General features: G+C 42.9%; 1 protein-coding gene across 1 annotated transcript in view; it reads left to right on the top strand.

The window, feature by feature from the left end:
• Positions 1-23506, top strand: part of LOC149448215 (uncharacterized) — a gene marked incomplete at its 5' end in the record, with an annotated part of 115670 nt that overhangs the window by 63858 nt on the left and 28306 nt on the right. Inside the window, 4 exons of the mRNA XM_089651738.1 lie at positions 2888-3002; positions 4146-4315; positions 7927-8078; positions 11797-12001. Of these exons, the coding sequence (XP_089507864.1) occupies positions 2888-3002; positions 4146-4315; positions 7927-8078; positions 11797-12001 (642 nt within the window). The remainder of the gene's footprint in view (positions 1-2887; positions 3003-4145; positions 4316-7926; positions 8079-11796; positions 12002-23506) is intronic.

Below are 23506 nucleotides of genomic sequence, written 5' to 3'. Positions count from 1 at the left end.
CCACGCTATTCGTGAGTCGGCAGGACTATGGGATGAACGACGTCATTCCTCTGTTGCACATCCTGGAACAAATGCTGTTAACAATGGCTGGTCAGGGTGCGGTAGACGTGGCGCACAGATCTCAACGCCACATGACCCCTGTGGGGGCAGGACAGGAAGAAGAGGAGGAGGTAGAGGAGGACATTGGTGCTCAGGAATTATTGAGTGAAATGGGTGGTTTTTCCACTCAGCGGACAGGAGTGGAGGAGCAGGAGCATCTGGTAGAGGAGGAGGAGGAGACAGAGGACCCAGACACACCGTGGCAATATGCTGTGGAGATGGAGGCAGGGAGTCCCTCGCATTCCTTGGCACAAATGGCCCATAGCATGCTCGGTTGCTTGCGTAGCGACAGCCGAATAATAACCATCAGACAGAGGGATGACTTTTGGCTGTCCACCTTGTTGGACCCTCGCTACCGTTCAAAAATGGTGGCCTTTTTCACACCTGCTGAGAGGGAGGCCAAAATAAAGTACTATAAAAACCACCTATGTAGTCAGTTGGTCTCTGCCTTTCTGCGCCAACGTCCATCCTCAGACACTGTGGGCCCTGTGCGCTCGCGTTCCGCTGCCATGGCAGCAGGGGAGGGGTGGGGTGGTAGGAGCAGTGGCAGCCTCAACTGAGCCGGTACAGGGGGCCATGAATCAGTATGGACCTGGCAGCAGCGTGAGCAGACGACAGAGGCACATGGCGCAGGGTAGCGGTGGAGGCAGCAGCAATGGAAGGCCATACAGCACCCTATCACAAAATGGAACCCACCAACAGTGTAAGGAGACCTGAAAGTGGCACATGGCAGAGTCTGGCGATGAAGTCAGCAGCAATGGGAGGCCGTACAGGGACCCATGACACACTCTGGACCTGGCAGCAGCAAGAGGAGTCAGTACAGGGGCCCATGGCAGAGTGGCGAAGCGTAAGCAGCTTAAATTGAAGGCCATACAGAGGCCTATGTTAAAAAGTCCCCCCAGCAGCAGCGTGGGGAGACGACTATTAGTCGTCTCCCCACGCTGCTGCTGGGGGGACTTTTTAACATAGGCCTCTGTATGGCCTTCAATTTTAGCTGCTTACGCTCCGCCACTCTGCCATGGGCCCCTGTACCGCCTCCTCATGCTGCTGCCAGGCCCGTAATCTGCCATGGGCCCCCGTACCGACTCCTCATGCTGCTGCCAGGCCCGTAATCTGTCATGGGCCCCTGTACCGCCTCCTCATGCTGCTGCCAGGTCCAGAGTGTGTCATGGGTCCCTGTACGGCCTCCCATTGCTGCTGTCTCCATCGCCACACTCTGCCATGTGCCACTTTCAGGTCTCCTCACACTGCTGGTGGGTTCCATTTTGTCATAGGGTGCTGTATGGCCTCCCATTGCTTCTGCCTCCACCGCCACCCTGCGCCATGTGCCTGTCATCTGCTCACGCTGCTGACGGCTTCTGCTTTTTAACAGAGGCCTGTGTTTGGCTTCCGAATACTGCTGCATCCACCGCCACCCTGCGCCATGTGCCTCTGTCGTCTGCTCACGCTGCTGACGGCTTCCGCTTTTTAACCTAGTCCTGTGTATGTCTTCCGAATACTGCTGCCTCCACCGCCACCCTGCGCCATGTGCCACTTTCAGGTCTCCTTACACTGTTGGTGGGTTCCATTTTGTGATAGGGTGCTGTATGGCCTTCCATTGCTGCTGCCTCCACCGCCACCCTGCGCCATGTGCCTCTGTCGTCTGCTCACGCTGCTGACGGCTTCCGCTTTTTAACCGAGGCCTGTGTTTGGCTTCCAAATACTGCTGCATCCACCGCCACCCTGCGCCATGTGTCTCTGTCGTCTGCTCACGCTGCTGACGGCTTCCGCTTTTTAACCTAGGCCTGTGTATGGCTTCCGAATACTGCTGCCTCCACCGCCACCCTGCGCCATGTGCCTCTGTCGTCTGCTCACGCTGCTGACGGCTTCCGCTTTTTAACCGAGGCCTGTGTTTGGCTTCCGAATACTGCTGCATCCACCGCCCGCCCACTGCTGCTGCCAGGCCCGTAATCTGTCATGGGCCCCTGTACCGCCTCCTCATGCTGCTGCCAGGTCCAGAGTGTGTCATGGGTCCCTGTACGGCCTCCCATTGCTGCTGTCTCCATCGCCACACTCTGCCATGTGCCACTTTCAGGTCTCCTCACACTGCTGGTGGGTTCCATTTTGTCATAGGGTGCTGTATGGCCTCCCATTGCTGCTGCCTCCACCGCCACACTGTGGCTCCACACTCTGATTTTGGCCCCATGACTGCCCAAATGAGTGAAGTGTTCAGTGATTCTAAGATCGACGGCACACATCTGCATGTCATACTGACTGACAGTATTAGTTCTCTTCCCCAGCAGACTCCAAGGGCATTTAAATTAAAGGTACAGTGTTCTGCACTAATATAAAGGCTCTCTGAAGCCTAGAAACACCCTTTTTATAAGTTAAATTCGCAGCGAATATATTCGCCTCGAATCGAATTTATTCCGCGAAATCGGCGAATCAGCCGAATCGAATTTTTGAATAATTCGCTCATCTCTACTGAGGACCTATAAAACTGCTGGTCCCTATTATTCTAGTTTGTCTACTAGTGTATGCCAATAGGGTTTTCAGTGTATCATATGAAGAAATAACATACCATGCATTCAATGAAATATAGGAGTATTAGGAATCATAAAGCCTTAAATGCAACTGTCCTGTTGGCTTGTGCATTTATATAATTACCAAAATATTTTGTGATTTTAAAAGTATTAATATGTACAGCAGTGTACTAAATTATCATTTATAACTACAGAGTCGAATACAAATAGAAAAATGCCATGTTTAGAACATATCATTACATTAAATCTCTTTCTACAATTTCCAGGAGATAATGCCAAACCACAGAACCTGCACTGTAATGATACTGATGCGAATTTCACATGCTCCTGGCACGTCAGAGAGGAGATTTCTGAATCTATTGACTTTGATCTCTACTATAAGTAAGTTTTAAAGTTGTTTTTATGGTTGGCGATACATACTTTTGCTTATGCAATAGATTTGCAAGATTATTAGTAAAATGAAATGACCTGATGATACGTGTACTACAATGGTAAATCTTTTTTTTTTTAATCTAAAAACTGAAATGTAACATATTGCACTTTATTAGCTGTTAGCTTTGAAGGCTTTAGTAGTTTTTTTTATTTCAGCTTTTTTCTTCTATTTAAGTGACCCTACCACAAACTTCTTATCCTAGGGTCCCACTAACTTGTGCCACTCTTTTTATGGAGGAGCACTATTGTTACCCTAGTCTGTTACCTTAATTTGGACAACAAACATCTCTACCTCTACTCACATCTATTTCATAGAGGGATATTACTTCGTAGTTCATAGAAGATGACTATAAAAGCTGATAAGATTCTTTAATATTTCAGTTTAGTGCACAGGAAATTACAGGGATACTGGATTTCTGGCAAGATCAACAAGTATTTTTCTATAGTTATAGAAAATGTGCTTAGCCTGAAACTGAGATGCAGCCATCATATCTAAAGATGCAGCATATAATAAGATTTTGTTCTTGGGTTTAGATATACTCCATTTTGCTTTGTCCAATAAATCCACTGGAAGGTTTTTGCACTGTACAAGTATAATTTACATGACGTTTTAGTTGTAAAAAACAAAACAATTACAAAAAAAAGTACGAAGGCTAGTAGATAGCAAGGACACAGATAGCTGGAAACTATTACAGATACCCACTACTGACACATAAAAATGTCAAGCAGTCACAATTGACATTTACTGAAATATGGATCCTATTATCTCCTTTGCCCTTTTGCTGGTGTGCTGTTTTGTTAATCCTTGCAACAGAAAGATCATACCCAACTTCAAGACTTTATATGTCTCTGGGTTATAATTAGCAGCCTTCAAAGGCCCAAGGAGCTAGGGAACAGTTACACACTTACTGCATGGCAAAGCACACAAGTATGACAGTGTGAAGTATATTTTTTATCTTCAACAATCTCGATTTACTCATTGCTATTTAAACTAGAGGTCTACTTGTAAAAGCTACAGTTATTGTATATTATTTATATTAATATTAAGCCTTTCTTATCTTTATAAATTTAATACATTGACTTTTACCACAGCGAAAAAGCATGTCAGCCCAAATGCCTTCAGGATGCGTTGAAGTACCTTACCTGCCATTGCAATATAATGACCGATGGTGATGTGAACACTTCTGCTTACATCAGTGTAAAACCAAGAAAACCAGAAAAATCTATTAGTTCTGTTAAGTCATTCAGGTTGTGTTTGATATGTAAGTATTCTGAGTTGTGTTATAAATGTAAACAGTTGTTAAATGTTATTCCACTCATATCCAGATAACAACAGCTGGAATACATAATCTGATTGAGTATGAGCAGTGATCAAGATAGGTGTTCATACCTGTCTAGTCAATGTTAATAAGGCAGCAGATTTTCCTCATAGACATGAAATAGTCACCCAATACAGGGCAAAAAGTATGTGTATGACCACAAAGGAAAAACTTTATCAGATGATCTTAAGTTATTAAAAATACTGTGGATAGACTCCCAACCAAAACATATTCTTTTTTTCATTTAATTGGCAAAAGGGAAAAACTATTGGCAATAACTGCAGTAGCATCTTTCACTGAAAGCTTACCCAAAGTTATTTCCCAAGTGATGGACAATCCAATATATTCCAGTTGTCACAGAAGCAAGTGCTGTGCTGAGTTCACCTGTATCAGCAAAATCAAAGAGGGATTTAAAAAAAAGGACCATCCAACACATATAGCTATCAGATTTCAATGAAAGTGGGTGTGTGGCCTGCGGTGGCACTGCCAGATGTGAAGCAAATGTGAAGCAAAGCCAGCACTTTAGTAATTCTGCTTTTTATCTGCATAAGAATAATGTGATTTTTCAAGGGCACGCAGGACCTGTTTCTCAAGCATAGCCTTCATGCTGCAATGTGTGTCAAAACACATTGCAGAATATGCATAGGTGTGAAAGGGTCCTGAGAGGAAATGGTTGGCTATAGAATTACCAAAAATATGGGAACTTTTAGAGAGGATCATTTGATTTCTGTGCAAGTTACTATTAGATTACTAGTACTGCTGTGAAAATATTTATTGCTGTAATAATAGTATACACTCACCAGCCACTTTATTAGGCACACCTGCTCAATGGCTTGGTAACAGAAATTGCTAATCAGCCAATCACATGGCAGCAACTTAATGCATTTAGGCATCTATATGTGGTTAAGACGACTTGCTGATGTTCAAACCAAGCATCAGAATAGGGAAGAAAGGGCTGGTCTCAGAAACTGCTGATCTACTGGGATTTTCACGCAAAACTATCTCTAGGGTTTACAGAGAATGGTCCGAAAAATATCCAGTGAGCGGCAGTTGTGTGGATGAAAATGCCTTGTTGATGTCAGAGGTCAGAGGAGAATAGGCAGACTGGTTGTGGCAACATTCAGATGGTAGGGTCAGCATTTGGCATAAACAACATGAAAGCATGGATCCATCCTGCATTGTATTAATGGTTCAGGTTGGCAGTGGTGGTGGTGTAATGGTGTGGGGGATATTTTATTGGCACTAGTAAGGTGCACCTAATAAAGTGGCCAGTGAATGTATATCAAAATATGGCCTGAGGTTTAGGGATGGAGTGGAAGATTAGATTCAGGTTAAGAATTCAGTGTATTAGTTAAATAAATGTTAAGTTTGGATTCACACTGTCATGTACATTGTAGCATGTGTAGTAATGCACATGTTTAGGTGTGAGGCTAAGAAATTAAATCCTACTCAACAATGGGAAAATATTTCAAAGAATCAGTCATTCAAGTAGAATTCCTGATTTAATATCACTTTAAGTAGTTAATTTGGGTCAAACTGGCCCAAGCAAACTATTTCCATTACATAGTGATGTGGCCACTGTGTGTGCTGTAATGTACTGTGGTAGCACAGCTACACACAGTAAGCAGAGCTGTCTTCTGGCAACAGTATGGGAGATGTCATGTCTACTGCAGGAATCAACTACTTGATTTTACCCCTTTCATGACCAGGCTATTTTTTGCTATTCGGCACTGCGCTATTTTAACTGGCAATTGCTAGGTCATGCACTGCTGTACTCAAATTAAATGTATAGCATTTTTTCACACAAATAGGGCTTTCTTTTGTTTTGATTTAAACATTAAAAAAAAAGAAATTTGGGAAAAAAACATTATTTTCTTCTGTTTTAAAACATATACAATACAAAATCATTTTTTTTCATAAATTTGGGACAAAATGTATTCTGTTACATGTTTCTGGTAAAAAAAAAAGCAATAAGTGTAAATTAATTGGTTGTATGAAAGGTATAGCTTCTACAAAAGAAGGTATATACATTTATATACCAGACATGATCAGTGCTAATACTACACACTGTCATTGTACTAATGACATGGGCTGCAAATGAAATGGGTTAACATCTAGAAGGGTTGATTGTGTGCCTAACAATGTGCAATGTGTGTAATATGTGCTTCTTTTACTTTACTGTATGGGTGTTAATTCACTCTGCTTTGCAGGGACAATAAACAGCCAGATCACTGATCATTGTACACAGAGTTCTGTGTTTTATAAACGCAGAACTCTGTGTGTGTTTGGACACAGCCGAACAGCTGATTTCAGCCAAAATCATTGGCTGAAATCAGCTGCCAAACTCATGTTGTGTCCAATCACAGTTTAGGTAGGGCCACAACATACGAGTATGTCACCTAGTCTGCCTGTGCCTGTCACCCACCATACATGTATGGGCAGCCAGCAAGTGGTTAAGGAGAGTTTGGCTGGTTTCTTGTCCACCATTCAGGAGAAGCTTTGTATTTTTACAGGTTTTTTTTTTTCAACAATGGCTGCCTCCATATTTCACTTATGACAGATTTACTTGACAGATATATCAAGCTTTAAAGGAAGTTGCGAGCGCTATGGACAAAATAAAGCAGCCACAGCATCAAAAAGGATACCAAAAACCTTGCAAAAACATAGAATATAAAAGATGCGTGCTATATCACAAATATTATTATGCAAAAACGTCCAAGATATCAATATATAGTGATTAGGTGACTAATGTGATCACAAACATTATGTCACAAGCAGAGTAACATGCAGTGCAAAATAAACAGTCTTAGTGACAATCCCTCTCCTTCAAAGTGCTTCTTGCATGCGGTGATAGTGAGAAGGGTAAGGCTGTGCACTCACCAGATGCACAGTGTAACTGCGCATTTAGAGATAAATTTTCTCTACTGGATCCACTGGTAGCTCCTAAAGGTCAGGTCAGGCCAGGTATTCCTCCCCCCGCTGGATGTTGCTGACAATCCACGGTCTCCCTTTTGGGTGGCTCTATAGGTGATAAGTGACTCACAACATTGTGTCTTTGTACGGCTCCCAAGGTTTTACTGAGGTCACGCTGATCTGGATGCACAGCTTCTTTATGTTTAGCAAGATAAACTGGTGGCCCCTTCAGTAGGAGCAAAAACATTCTCTCTGCAGATTTAACATTTTTTATTCCATTCAAATCTGGCTTTCCAGTGAAGAAAACTTTTCCTGGTAGAATTTCCACCTCTGCAGCCGACACTTTCCCATCTGGCTTTCCAGTGAAGAAAACTTTTCCTGGTAGAATTTCGGGAAAGTGTCGGCTGCAGAGGTGGAAATTCTACATATTGATATCTTGGACGTTTTTGCATAATAATATTTGTGATATAGCGCCGCATCTTTTATATTCTATGTTGACAGATATATCGTTTGCAAGATATACTGTATGTTTATTTTAAATGTTGTTTAGAGTTTAAAAAATAGCTTCTAACCTACTAAAGTTTCATTTTTTAGTTTGTGTTTTATATTTGGAGATGTAACTGTCACTTTTTTTGTCTCAGATCAACTTCCACCCAGAAACTTGACAATCAATGAAACAAAGAGAGGAGAGGCCTTCACTGCTACTTGGAAGGATACGACTCCAGAACATAGAGATTTTCACTATCTTTATGAACTCTGTTACTGGAATCAGAGTGACCTGAAACAAATAGAGGTTTGTTCCACAAAAAAAAAAAATCTGTACTTGCATGTGACATTGGGACACATAAGTGTGATTACTGCTGGTCACTAAATGCAAAAAAACTCACTAAACATCAGATGTCAGCATAAACTGCAGAATGGCATTATAAATAAGAAGCCACATAATAAGCAGGTTGGAATTTGTCATTATCAGTTAATGTTTTAATACTGACAAAGTTACACAATTCTTTGAATTGCTAATTCTGAATGTTTTATTTAAAGTGTATCACTGGTAAAAAATTGAAAACTCATACTCTACATTGTCTAGCACAGGGGTCCTCAAACTATGGCCCGCGGGCCACATGCGGCCCTCCGAGGCCATTTATCCGGCTCGCCGGCAGGGGCGGGACAGGAAGGGACACTAAGTACAGGGGTGGGCAAGGGGCTGCTGTACCTTACCTGGCTCTGGTCCCAGTCCCACGACGATCCAGTCCAGGAAGCGCTGCTCCTTCATTCACTCCGGCCACTCCCTCACTCCTGCCGCTTGGCTCTGCCTCCTCACTGGTGATTGGGCGCCAGAACTGTAGCTTAAGAAAGGCACACAGGCTGCCAATCACCTGCGAGGAGATGGAGCCGAGCGGCCTCGCGAACATCGAGTGAGGGAGAGGCCGGAGTGAAGAAGGACAGCTGACAGGTAAGTGTGCCGTGCAGATGGTGCTGCTTCAACCAGGTATGCTGGCTGCAGCAGCACCTAGGCTGGAGCAGGGATCAGTAAGTTACGTGTCATTGGTATCAGTGGGAGGAATAGTGCCCCATCATTGGTGTCACTGATACTAATGAGGGGGCATTCCTCCCACTGACACCAATGATGGGGCACTGTTCCTCCACTGAAACCAATGATGGGGCACTGTTCCTCCACTGAAACCAATGATGGGGCACTATTCCTCCCACTGATTCCAATGATGGGGCACTATTCCTCCCACTGACACCAACGATGGGGCACTATTCCTCCCCCCACTGACACCAACGATGGGGCACTATTCCACCCCCCACTGACTCCAACGATGGGGCACTATTCCACCCCCCACTGACACCAATGATGGGGCACTATTCCTCCCCCCCACTGACACCAACGATGGGGCACTATCCCCCCCCACTGACACCAACGATGGGGCACTATTCCACCCCCCACTGACACCAACTATGGAACACTATTCCTTCCCCCACTGACACCAATGATGGGACACTATCCCCCCCACTGACACCAACGATGGAACACTATCCCCACTACTGACACCAATGACGGGCACTATTCCCCTCCACTGACACCAATGACGTACTATTCCTCCCACTGACACCAAAGATGGGGCACTATTCTTCCCACTGACACCAATGATGGCGCACTATTCCTCCCACTGACACCAATAATGGGGCACTATTCCCCCCCACTGACACCAATGCCGTACTATTCCTCCCACTGACACCAGTGATGGGGCACTATTCCCCCCCACTGACACCAATGACGTATTATTCCTCCCACTGACACCAAAGATGGGGCACTATTCTTCCCACTGACACCAATGATGGGGCACTATTCTTCCCACTGACACCAATGATGAGACACTATTCCTCCCACTGACACCAATGTTGGGACACTATCCCCTTCCCCCACTGACACCAATGACGGGACAGTATTCCCCCCCCCACACTGACACCAACGATGGGGCACTATTCCTCCTCCCACTGACACTAATGATGGGGCACTATTCCTCCCACTGACACCAATGATGGGGCATGATTCTTCCCACTGACACCAATGATGGGGCACTATTCCTCCCACTGACACTAATGATGGGGCCCTATTCCTTCCCCCACTGACACCAATGATGGGACACTATCCCCCCTACTGACACCAATGACGGGGCACTATTCGTCTCCACTGACACCATAGCATTTAATCAACAGTTGCTATTTCAACAGTATACATTTAAAATTTTATTTAAAAAAATGCAATTTGAAAAAGTATTGGAGTACAATCAAGTAAAAAAGACTTGAAATATTTTTTAGATTCAAGTGGCATTAGTTATGTGGTTTAGATAGTGGGGTTGATTTACTAAATCTGCAGAGTGCAAAATCTGGTGCAGCTGTGTGTGGTAGCCAATTATCGTCTAATGCAGGCCATACATAGGTCGAATTCTGAAAGAATTTTCTTTAAAAAATCTGAAATTTAGTGTAATCTGATGGTGTCATCATTGATTTCGAAATCTGACCAACCAAGCCTTTAATTTCACCTCTTGTTGTCACAGAAAAACATTTTTGTGGACAAGAATTTTGTTTTCTTTCCAGGTCACAGCTCATGCTCATTTCTTTTTCAGTTACATTTCTCGTATGATTTTCCATTCATTGATTAGAAATTTCGTCATTTTTCAAAACATTTCCAACATGCCGATCACTCAAATTCGATGGTCGCTCGAAAATCATGGCCCACTAATGGTGCAAAATTCAAATGACAATTCTTAGAAGAGATTTTTAATTTTCTGTCCAATTTCTGCCAATTACCTTTAGATTTACCTTCATTTATGTAGTGCAAGGGCCTGCCTAATTGAAAGTGTTGTTTAGGTTTGACCTCTTATTATATGTTTTTTTGTAAATCTAAAGCAAAATTCTCAAGAAAATTGTATCATGTATGGCCAGGCTAACTTCAGCTTGTTCAATTAAGCTTTGACAATAAAACCTGAAAGCTGATTGGTTTCTATGCAGAACTGCACCAGATTTTGTACTCTGTAGTCTTAGTAACTCAACCCCATTGTTTTGTTTAACACTTCTGAATAAGTAATGTTTTTAGTAAAGTCTCAGAAAAAATGGGGCAGGGGTATGGCTGCTCCAAAGTGAAACAGCTGTGTGCTACAGTGCCAAATCAGCATCACAAGTGTAAAGAATATTTGATAGCAGGGGCGGACTGACCATTTGGAAACTCGGGCACTGCCCGAGGGCCCGGGGTCAGTAGGGAGCCCCATGAGATGCCCCTGGTACCTTTTTTCATAGGCTTTTTTGAGTTTGGGCAAGGACACAGGGGCCCCATGATCCCCTATTGCCCGGGGGCCCCATGAGTTGTCAGTCCGCCCCTGTTTGAGAGCAATATTTTTTTACCCCAAAAGGTGATGCAAAGGTATGTAGTGTTGCCCATGAGTTTAAGAATTAATTCATTGCTCATCACTAAAAGGTTTTTATTGATAAGAGGAAAATAAATACCGTCAACACATTTTCTGGCACTATGTTGGCCACTTCTTCAGGATTGTGGTGAAAATAACTAGCTAAAAAATTAGAGATACGTCTTATACAAAAATACATAAAAATACTTTTTAAATGATACATAAAGAAATGGTTACAGTTACTATAAAGTTTTTCATATATAAGCATTAGAATTTTATCAAATTTATTTGAATTAATAAATATTAATTCAAGTGGAACTGAAGGCCCAGAGCTATTTGTAAGTTAAAATGTGCAAAGAAATTTTATTTACTGCTCAACTGTAATGAATAGCCAGTTCAAAAAACGTTAAAATCAAAATTTCACATTTTATTTCTGATTGATAGTACAGCTTCTGCTGATATGAGAGTTCCAGGTCTCATAGACTTCAATGTTAGTGTACTTTTATTCCTCCTCTCTCTTTGGCTATTCACAGAACACCATGCATAGCTGAAGTTCTCTTTTAGGTTTTTAGTGAGCTAATAATGTTCTTTCACCAGCAGGTCCCCAATAATTGCCCAGTTGAACCAGAAGAGATAAAATCCAACCAGGATCCCAGTAAAATATTCCAGCTTGGTAAGCAGCTTAAGCCAAGCAGTAATTATTCAGTGATGGTCCGCGTACGTTTGAATGAGGAAAATAAAAAGCACTGTTTCCAGGGCCCATGGAGTGAATGGAGCAAAATACAAACGTTAACCACCAAGGCAGGTAACGACAATCACAATATTGTTTTGGGAATCTTCCAGCTTGATAATATTTAAGGCTTAGTAAGGTTCAGGGGTCTAGTCACAGTGATAGTGCTTTGGGATCACATGAAAAGCTGTTTATTGTTAACATAAAAAGTATTTATTTTCTATAAAGTAAACAAAAGCAAAGCTTCCAACAGCAAACATAAATGGCTACACTTCAGCAACACAAAACAATAGTCCACTTGTCTTCAGCCCAAATAAAACATAACATGTGCAAAGATCAAAGTGCAAGGGATTTACCCAAAGTTTGGAAAGTCTAAATTCAGTCATATAGCAGCTTCCAGTAGGCATACAGCACAAAGATAGGTATCTCCTCTCCCAAAATCCTGCTACTCCACATATTGAACTAGGAGCTTCCTGTCTTTAGTGCTGCTTCCTAGAGATGAGCTTAACCCTCTTGGAATCAGAGTCCCCATAATCAGGGGCAGAGATTCTGTCCTACCCAAATATCTCTCCAAATTTCCAAAATTCTAGGCCCCAAATAGACCATTATTAACACAGAGAGAACTGTAAGTCAGTCCTCTCATTTATGCCCAGCTGTCCTGGTACCTCTCCCTTTACAGTGGTGAGAACCCCTGAGTACGCAACCATTTCCCTTAAAGGGACCATAACCCAAATATGGGTGAAACATAACACCCATCCAGGACGCATTCATGGCATTCTGTACAGGCCCATTCACACTATTGTGGTTTGTTAGTGCACAAGCCTTATGCTGTGTTTTAAAGTGTGTTACATGAAGGAAGCTTCACATGACGTGTTATTGGCAGTATCCATTGGAAACATGTTGGTATAGGCAGGAGGTGATGTCACCAGTACAGGAACATTGTTATAGAGCAGCAATGGGCAAACTACGGCCCGCGGGCCGTATACGGCCCTGTGGACCTTTTAATCCGGCCCGCGGAGCGTGATAGAAAAAAAAAACCAGCCAGGGCAGGCAAACATTGGCTGTCAGGATGTGTGTAGGCGGGGCAGCGTGACGAACTTGAGGGGAGCTAGGCTCCTCTCACAGTCCGCCCTGAAGACCAGAACGGCGCGGGAACACGGCGAGAGGAACGCGCGGAGCAAAGGTAAGTAAATTGACACAGGGGGGACTTGGCTTACTACTTGGGGGGGAATAGTACTATGGGGGATGAAATACTATATGAGGGATGAATTAATATGGGGGATGAATTAATATGGGGAATGAATTACTATAGGGGAGATGAATTACTATAGGGGGGATGAATTACTATATGGGGGATGAATTACTATGGGGGATGAATTACTATGGGGGATGAATTACTATATGGGGGATTAATTACTATGCTTACTATGGGGGAATATTACTATACTTACTATGGATGGCATGGTAGTGGCTGGGCCGGCCAGCAGCTAGTGGGGGGCATAAAAGTTTTGTAAAATAACTCTTTTTATGCTTTTCTACCTTAAATTAATCTAAACATTTAATGTTACAAATTTTAATTTAATTTATATTAATTCACACATACACATCATTCATCTAGTCTTGGTCCGGCCCCCGGGTCCAATATATGAACCCATTGCGGCCCTCAAGTCAAAAAGTTTGCCCACCCCTGTTATAGAGTGTCGGAGCGATTGTCAGAGCCTTTTACTATCAGATACAGTCTGAGTGTCAGTGGCCAGTGCCCAGCCTGCTTGTGTTAAGTGCTCCTTTTCCTTGCTCTGATCCTATTGAAGCTATCATCACACACATGCTTGCTCTGCATCAGCAACATTGCAGCAATACAACTCTGCAGCAACATGCAGCTGGCAATATAGAGTGAGTGTTTTACTTTAATGTTATACATGTTATTTATTCCTTTTATGTTTATTTTTGCACTAAGGATTTCTAAGTGTTGCTGGAGTTGTTTATAGTGTATTGAGGTTTGTGGGTTCACCCCTTAATGGCATTCTAAGCAATGATACTGAACAGCTGACAAAATAATGGGTGAGATGCATTCAGCTAACAGTTCTTATTCTTAAATACAAATTATTTAGGTGTATGCAAGCCCTAACAATGAACTTCTCTTAATTGCTCCCTTTGATCTTTTAATATACTATTGAAAGTGTTTCGTTATATCTGGTTCATAAAAGCAAAAAAAGCTGTTAATCCTACCAGAAATACAGTGTGCTTCAAATTTCTTGTACACTCCATCTCTGCTGCCACATTATCAGATATAATATCAGATATCGGTTATCAGTCCTAGCACTCTACAGAACACTTCCCTGTGTGTTATGAAGATGACAAGGGGGAAAGTTGTTGTGTAGTCCAAATCAGGAGCAAGCAGTGGTTCCTCCTTACATACAGTACAGTGAGTGAGTGTTGTCACACTAGTATAGGAAGTATGTTACTGGCAAATGAAAGAAAAAATACCCTGAAAAAATTGAAACAAATGCTGCTACCACATCCATGAACTAGTTATATATTACGTTTTTATTCTTGGATTTAAATACACTTTAAATTTAGGAACTCAGAGTGAGCAACCAGGATTCACTCTCCCATATTCAGACCTTACAAGACATTAGCATTTCTAAATAAGAACTCTTTCTTTAATAGAGGGATGGAGTCAGGCACATGAAAAGAGAAGCATTAAAACAACCTCTGGAAAGCACTGTCAAGCAGAAAGTCAACAGTAACCCAACATTTATTGCACTACAGGCAGCACAGTGGCTAAATGGTTAGCACGTCCGCCTGGCAGTACTAGGGTCGTTTCTTCAAATCCCAGCAATGGCACCTCCTGCCTGGAGTTTGCATGTTCTCCCTGTGCCTGCATGGGTTTCCTCCTACACTCCAAAGAAATGCTGGTAGGTTAATTGGATCCTGTATAAATTGGCCCTTGTATATGAATGTGAGTTAGGGACCTTAGATTGTATGCCCCTTGAGGGTTAGGGACTGATATGAATGTACAATATATGTAAAGTGCTGTGTAAATTGATGGCACTATAAAAGTACCTGAAATACATAAATGGGTTCTTTGAACCTCTCACTAGAACACTGAGGGAGGCTGTGCTCCATATCAAATGCAAGCTCCCTGCTTTTGCTTATAGGTGGAAGGCATGTGATTGCTAGTTCAATTTGATCCATTCATCTGTACTGATTACAGTCACAAATCTTTATAAAGATGGTAGATTACCTTGAAGCTGCAATGGCCTACAACAAAACGTCCTTAGTGTAGACACGCTGTGGTGCCTATAAGTACCTATGTTAGTCTTCAAATCCTTGGGTTTGTGTTTAAATATGCTTGCCACTATGTTAAGCAATATTCAGTGAATACATATGAGATCCAAAAATCCAACACCCCAGCAGTTGTCACTGCTAAACACCCTTCCCCTTACTGTCAGTCAGAGCTGGCTATGTAGTCCAATGGCCCACTATGTCTTGAGCAAGCAAAGCAGGCTGTCCTCTTGGATCCCACCTCTTGCAGAGAAACAGAATAGAGATCTTGGCAGTCCTTGTGAAAATATATATTTATAGAGTGTCTATCCCATGCTACCAGTGTAAAATTCTATTTATTATCAATGTTTTATAGATATAATTGTGCAATAGTCTTGTGTATATATCTATGTTAGTGAAAAAATCCAATCAAAGGCTGCAGACAATTGTGTTCCCTTAACCTATATAAAACATCAGATGTAAAAGACTACTGCTGCTCCTTTTTTAATTCAACACATAATCAATTAAACATCTCACTACCATCCTATAACCAATACAAATCCACCCTATATGCGCTTACTTCTAGAAGTGGACAAGCAAAATATCAGGTCAAAACAATTTTCCCCCACCTGGGGTTTGCTGTAGATCCCTCCTACGCAAAGCCTCCCCTGGAGGACTTTACTTCTTACCACTTAGGAGGTTATGTGTCACCACACATATATAGGTGTATGGCCTTTTAAAAGATCACAGTTTCTTCCTGTAGTGAACTCGTATAAAGAAGGGGTTCCTCATAGTGTAGTAAATCTCTTAATCCTTTTTATTTAATAAAATTGCACTTACATTTGTATTGAAAACATTGGCATTGATTGTAAGACAGTGGGGCCATGGCTCCCACATCACTTCCAGTTATGGCTGTCAATCTTCAGGGGTACCCCCGAGAAAGTCACATGACTGTGACAACACTCGTTGGGTGGAGCCGGGTGATTGACGGATGATTCAAACTATGGAGCCTGAAATGAATTGACAGAGACATTCAAGCAATACCTGTGACCAATGCAAACCTCTAAAAGAGCACCAATGGTGATCTCAAACCTGAAACATAGGTTCTTCAAATAATGAGTCATTGATTATACATTAATGCCAGAAAAACCTGGAAAACAAAACAAAAGGTGAGGGTGAAAATACAAAAAAACAGCATGTTTCACGCCTATATGAGCACTGGAGTCCTACATCTGAAAAATCCATATCCACAGCAATTGCAGCCACATCAATGTATTTGTAGAGAAATCTTAGGGAGAAAACCAATGTGCGGAGGCAAAGGTGAAAAAAACGCATACAAAATTTAAATCTGCTCATGGTGGATGAATCAATGTGAACCAGGACGAATGGGAAGTGGAGTGAATGAATGAAACTGGGAGGACAAATAGACAGGGCAAAATAAGCTCCCATACATGTTCAGGACTACCTGTTTTCCCCTACAAGACCTTTCAGCTTTTGATGTGGACAAGATGATGGATACACATGTCTGTGATTTTCACATGCTAAACTCTAACGCCACCAACTGATTGTTTGAGAAAAGTTCACCAATTTGATAGGCATCAAAACAGGGTCTCAAATGCAGCAATAAAGAAAGGATATTTGAAATGGCTCTGCAAAGAAACTGGATGTAAAGAATTGGGGTTTTAGGTTGTGCACCTCCCACCATTCAAGATATGCTGGACAGTGAATGTGCTCCCCAGCTAAAGAGCATAAAGTAAAATGACAAGGCACAGAATGCTGTACTTACTGTCTAACCTGAGATTCATTATCCTGCAAGTACAGAAGGTAAAAAAACAGGACCATGCCTCTATCCTGATGTGAGGGAATGGAAAATTCACCCTGCAACAAGGCCACCCATTCATCCCAATTCTAACAATATGATACCCATGTGTTCGAGAGGGGAAAGCCCAGACAAGGTCTAAAAGGAATTAAAAAAACAAGGTTCCACAAAAACTTTGAACAAGGAAAATGTCCAGGAGAACAAGGGAGTGGAAGCAATCAAGCTGAAAACGAGAGGGCATATTGGCAATAGCATTATATACTGTACACCTCGAACATGCTTTTCCTTAAACCATATATTAAATTGTAACATTCAGTTACTACTAAACACATTAAATATACCACAGGGGGCACTCACAGACAGATGGTTTATCACCTGAACCACACTCATGCTGTCTGTGCAAAAGACCATCCGTCTGTTTTGCAATTTCTCATCCCAGAGTTCAACTGCCACAATGATAGAAAAAAAGTCTCAGCAACATCAAAACTGCCTAAAAAATAGCCTAAAACTTTCCATCTGGACCATGAGGCTGGTCAAGGCTCTGCAGACCATTCCTCTTGGAAAAACGCACAGAAGCCTCAAAAGCCCACTGTGTTTCTTTTACAGTTGCCAACAAAAATTCCATTGTAAGTATGTAAAAATGATAACCACGCCTCCAAATAATCCCACATAGGTTGGGTGATCATCACATAATGATGGGGGGGGGGGGGTGTGTGGACATACCCTTCATTGCTCAAAACAGACACCTGCAGAAGGCCCTGCCCATCAGGATCACTCAGTAAACTAACACTAGATGACCCAGCAGAGACTGAAGCGGTTTAAATTTCTTGGTGCTCATAGCCAGTTTCGCAAGGGACAAAAAAACCTAGCCAATTTGTCACTAGGCAAATGGAAGTCCATCTGAACAGTATCAATGTCAGTTACAAAAAGGAAAACACATGGACAGGGCCCTCTGTCTTCTCTGCAAACAGCAGAATACTAAGCTGCATTGGTCAATACCTGATGATCCAATTAATAAAAAATCATCCAGCAAGTTTATTAATGAAGGTAGGCTAGAGGCCTGACCTGCTACCAACTCATAGAAATGAATAAATATGCAGCACCCTCATAATCAGCTAGGAGGAGCTCTAACTGTTAGAGAGGAGGGCTGAGTAGCACATAGGGTGCAATAGTCAGAGGGTCAAATCTGGGTCAGAGCTGAGAGACTCTGCAGACCAGCCCTCTGGAATTTCCCCCCTGCCCTAGAACTTTGGTGCAAGATCTAGAAAGAGTAGGTGGATCTGAGGAGTGGCTGATCTGCACTTTTGAGGGATCCTGACCAATCCTCAACAGAAGGCTTTGCAAGTGGCCAGGACAACCCTTAAAAGTGAAAGAGCCAGCTCAATTGAGAGAGGATGTGAGGTGGAGGCAGGAGCCTGTGAGGGGGCCCAGATGGAGAGTGGCTCACCTGCAGGCAGTGGACCTTGGAAGAAGGAAAGCTCAGGACTTTACCAGCCACCTGAGAGAGGATCACCTGTGAGGCAGGGAAGGGGCAGCCCAGCTAAAAGGCCTGGTAGCAGCCACCAACCCACCAGCAGCACAAGAGAAAGACTGAGTGAGTACACCTGCACCCCCTGGGTCAGATAGGGGAAGGAGCACTCTGGTGGGAAACCAGATTAGCCACCACCCGTGACTGTCTTATTTTTTTAAAGTGACAAGCACTGGATCCTCTGCCCAGGGATTCCACCAGGCAGCCAGATAGAGGAGCATATGAGGTTTGGGGTGGTACTACAGGAGATGCTGGCTAGCTCTTCACAAAGAGGATTTTTGTGTAAAGACTTGTACATAGTTCAAGAAGTTGTGCTCAGTTTCTCAGTTCCTTTGGGCATTCCATACACCTCTTACCCTATCCAAGTTCAATTCTCCTAATAAAACTACAAAAACAAGCTCAAGGACTGGTCACTGACAGCTGAATGCAAGTCTGTGGAAATGCATGTTGCCTGGCTGTGCAGGACTAAAGGGGACCCAAAACCGCTGTAACTTCTAAGGGGGTAGTGCTACAAACAGTTCAAAATAATATAAAGAATTGCACAACCCATTGTGAGACACATTTCCACAAAATAACTCCCCCAAAGTAGCAAAAGAATGCATGAAAACAGTCAGGGTTTATGGTAAGTGGAAGGCCAACTTAGTGTTAGCTTTCATCAACAACACTGAGTTACCTGCAGATCCAGTCACATACAGAGCTATGTCAAAGGAGGTGTATTGGACCTAGGATTATTCTTTATCAATGCCTGCACTAACTAATGGTTTTAAAGGATAGGTAAACTACTGTATAGGGAGGAATTTGACCTCTTCTGGGAACCACAACAAGCAGGGAAACCTGCAGGTTGTGGTAGGGGGAAATCAAATGGGCCAGCCAGGCACGCAAATTCCAAATCCTTCTTGAGTTTACCAGCAACCGTTGCTATGAACGGAGAACCAGACTTTAATTTGGCTGACATGGTAGGCTCGTCTGATGGTTTAAAGGTGATCCAGAATCCTTGGTCAAATCTATCCTGTAAGACACAAGCTTTCCTATTGAGCATTTAATGGTCTAGCCAGTGGAATATCCCTGGAAAATTTTTGGGAGTCTTCTGACTTTTGAAATTCAGCCTTCACATCAGGTTTGACAAGGCATGATTCTCCCTTTCTGCAGCAGCAGACTGCTGGATGAGCACCACCATAAGCTTCTTGAGTGCTGACATTAACTGCTGAAATTTTTTGTCATAGTCAAACCATCATTGCCCCACCATGAACCTTGCAAGCTACCTCCACTGATGCAGGGGTGGCAGACAGCAGGTGTTGCAGTAAGTTCTGTTTAGTATGCAGGTCCAGGGGCAGAGGCATCATTACTGGCAGTGTGATCATTAGCAGTGTGACAGGCACACAAGAGGTTAACTGCAGGGCCTCATGGTAATACTGATCAGCTATGGCAGGCTGCATTAGGGAGGCAAGATCCAGGGAAGCAGCTATAGAGAAATGCAGGGCTGCTGACATATCCTACAGCCTAGTGTCAGAATCTGCTTGGAGCTCTGTGGAGCCAACAGTTGATAAAACAATTTCATTCCCAGTGGCAGCATGGGAAAAGATGGCAGCCACAGATTGATGCAGGTTCCCAGGGTTCAGGGAGTGGGGTAAGTGGGCTGCAGTCATCTAAGGCATGCCACAGTCAGGGCTGCACTCATGCTGGAAAAAACCCCGATGGATGTGGGTGGAAGAGCAGGGAGCACTAAAGCCAACACTATCAATGCCAGTGGCTTTGGTACCAGTGGTAGCCCTGTCAGACCTGCCAGAAGCCTGGGCCAGACTAGGGATCAGTCAGAACAGCAGGCAGGCTTGCTCCTGCATTCTGGAAGACCCAGTATTTGGGCAGGAGTCTCAGCCAGAGGTTCAGCAGGAGATGGGGACAGTTCAGAGGACAGAAAGGGAAAATGTATTTAATCTATCCCCTCTCAAGCAGCCACCTGACCTTTAAGATGAGGAATTCAGTGTTTATGGCAGAAATGCAGAAGACGCTGAGGTTCCTCAGGTGAGCAGTGTTTGCCTTTGCATATTTTTAACCGATGTTAGGCCCTTCTCTTATCACTCAGTGCTCAGATAGCCAGCAGCCTTGGAACTATTTTTGCTGCCAATATCCACCCACTTACTCAGCCAAGGCTCCCTTTCCCAAGGGGCTTAAATGGGCCTTCATTCTTACTGTTATCCCATTGTCCTTGATGCAAAACAATGTGCATGTGTATGCAATGAATGCACAATACTAAGATTAAGATAAACTGAAAGAATATTGTGTCTTTAGCACAACTGCAGAATTAGAAGCTTGCTGATTGGTTTATTTTGTTTTATTTCTGAAAATACTAGCTGCTTGGCTGTCATGCTGAACCTCTGCCTCAAAATAGAACTCCTGGAATTCTCTTTTTTTAAAAACTTACTTTGGTAAAGCTTGGTTACATCTAATTCTTCATATCTCACATATTGGGAGCTGTTAGAGATGCAGAACTTCACTGTTGTAGCTTGTGTTACAGTGAGGCAAAAAAGTATTTAGTCAGCCACCAATTGTGCAAGTTCTCCCACTTAAAAAGATGAGAGAGGCCTGTAATTGGCATCATAAGTAGACCTCAACTATGAGAAAACAAATCCAGACAATCACATTGGCTGATTTGGAAAGAATTTATTTGCAAATTATGGTGGAAAATAAGTATTTGGTCACCTACAAACAAGCAAGATTTCTGGCCCTCACAGACCTGTACCTTCTTCTTTAAGAGGCTCCTCTGTCCTGCACTCATTACCTGTATCAATTGCACCTGTTTGAACTTGTTATCAGTATAAAAGACACCTGTCCACAACCTCAAACAGTCACACTCCAAACTCCACTATGGGGAAGACCAAAGAGCTGTCGAAGGACACCAGAAACAAAATTGCAGACCTGCACCAGGCTGGGAAGACTGAATCTGCAATAGGCAAGCAGCTTGGTGTGAACAAATCAACTGTGGGAGCAATAATTAGAAAATGGAAGACATACAAGACCACTGATAATCTCTCTCGATCTGGGGCTCCACGCAAGATCTCACCCCATGGGGTCAAAATGATCACAAGAACGGTGAGCAAAAATCCCAGAACCACATGGGGGGACCTAGTGAATGACCTGCAGAGAGCTGGGACCAACGTAACAAAGGCTACCATCAGTAACACACTACGCCGCCAGGGACTCAGATCCTGCAGTGCCAGACGTGTCCCCCTGCTTAAGCCAGTACATGTCCGGGCCCATCTGAAGTTTGCTAGAGAGGATTTGGATGATTCAGAAGAGGATTGGGAGAATGTCATATGGTCAGATGAAACCAAAATAGAACTGTTTGGTAGAAACACAACTCGTCGTGTTTGGAGGAGAGAGAATGCTGAGTTGCATCCAAAGAACACCATACCTACTGTGAAGCATGGGGGTGGCAACATCATGCTTTGGGGCTGTTTCTCCGCAAAGGGACCAGGACGTCTGATCCATGTACGGGACTGAATGAATGGGTCCATGTATTGTGAGATTTTGAGGGCAAACCTCCTTCCATCAGCAGGGTCATTGAAGATGAAACATGGCTGGGTCTTCCAACATAACAATGATCCCAAACATACCACCCGGGCAACGAAGGAGTGGCTTCGTAAGAAGCATTTCAAGGTCCTGGAGTGGCCTAGCCAGTCTCCAGATCTCAACCCCATAGAAAACCTTTGGAGGGAGTTGAAAGTTCGTGTTGCCCAGTGACTGCCCCAAAACATCACTGCTCTAGAGGAGATCTGCATGGAGGAATGGGCCAACATACCAGCAACAGTGTGTGCCAACCTTGTGAAGACTTACAGGAAACGTTTGACCTCTGTCATTGCCAACAAAGGATATATAACAAAGTATTGAAATTAACTTTTGATATTGACCAAATACTTATTTTCCACCATAATTTGCAAATAAATTCTTTTCAAATCAGCCAATGTGATTGTCTGGTTTTTTTTTCTCATTTTGTCTCTCATAGTTGAGGTCTACCTACGATGCCAATTACAGGCCTCTCTCATCTTTTTAAGTGGGAGAACTTGCACAATTGGTGGCTGACTAAATACTTTTTAGCCCCACTGTATGTATAAACGGGACTGGTTTCTTTTGGTTGCTGCTCAAGCGGCTATCCTTCCCTATGTTGAACATGGGGATCACTCACTCAGCACTTCCACCATTTAGAGAACATCTTGTATTTTTTTTCCATGAATGAAAGTTGTCCTCTGAATGAGATGAACATCATGATGCTTCTCCTCTCCATCTCGTTCAGCGATCGCTTGCATGCAACAACTGAACTTAGACAGTCAGAGCGCTTATGGATCTGCATCTCAAAACTCTCAAGTCTGAACTTATAAATATTAAAGTGGAACTTTACCCATAACAACTTGATAAAAAAAATAATGTTCTTTAGCAAGGAACATACATTCCACATTAATAATTATGCAAAAATTTGTATGTACTGTAAATTGCCTCCAGCATTGTTCCTGTTTCTTCTTGCTGACGGCTGCCATTTTGCTTAAACCCAGAGCCCCAAAACAGCAGTAAATCATAAAGTGGAACTAAACCCATTGATTTAACTGTTTCAAAAAACAGATTCCTGGAATGCCTGGGGATTGCTAATTGTCACATTTGCTTGTGTCCTCAAACTGTCAAACCATCAAATGGCTGGTTTGGCAGTTGGAGATCAAACAGAAGCAGCTTACTTGGCTGTAAAGGATAGGAAGGTTTAATTCTGCTTAAAGGCTGTCAGCAGATCGAACTCTACAGATTCAGCAGCACCTAAAAATGCCTAAAAAAGGAGAGCAATTGAGCATGTACAATGCAGGGTGATACAGTGTATTACTGGATTTTAAACAGTATAGACACTTATTTTTAATGTTTTAGATAACTATACCTGTAAAGGGAGCCAACATGAAGGGATCTAGTAGGATTTAATTTTCTGAAT

Source organism: Staurois parvus, unplaced genomic scaffold (assembly GCF_062004578.1).
Source record: "Staurois parvus isolate SC_StPar_1 unplaced genomic scaffold, SC_StPar_1.0 ptg000662l, whole genome shotgun sequence".
NCBI classification, from domain to species: domain Eukaryota; kingdom Metazoa; phylum Chordata; class Amphibia; order Anura; family Ranidae; genus Staurois; species Staurois parvus.
This window is presented reverse-complemented; position numbering and strand designations above follow the sequence as displayed.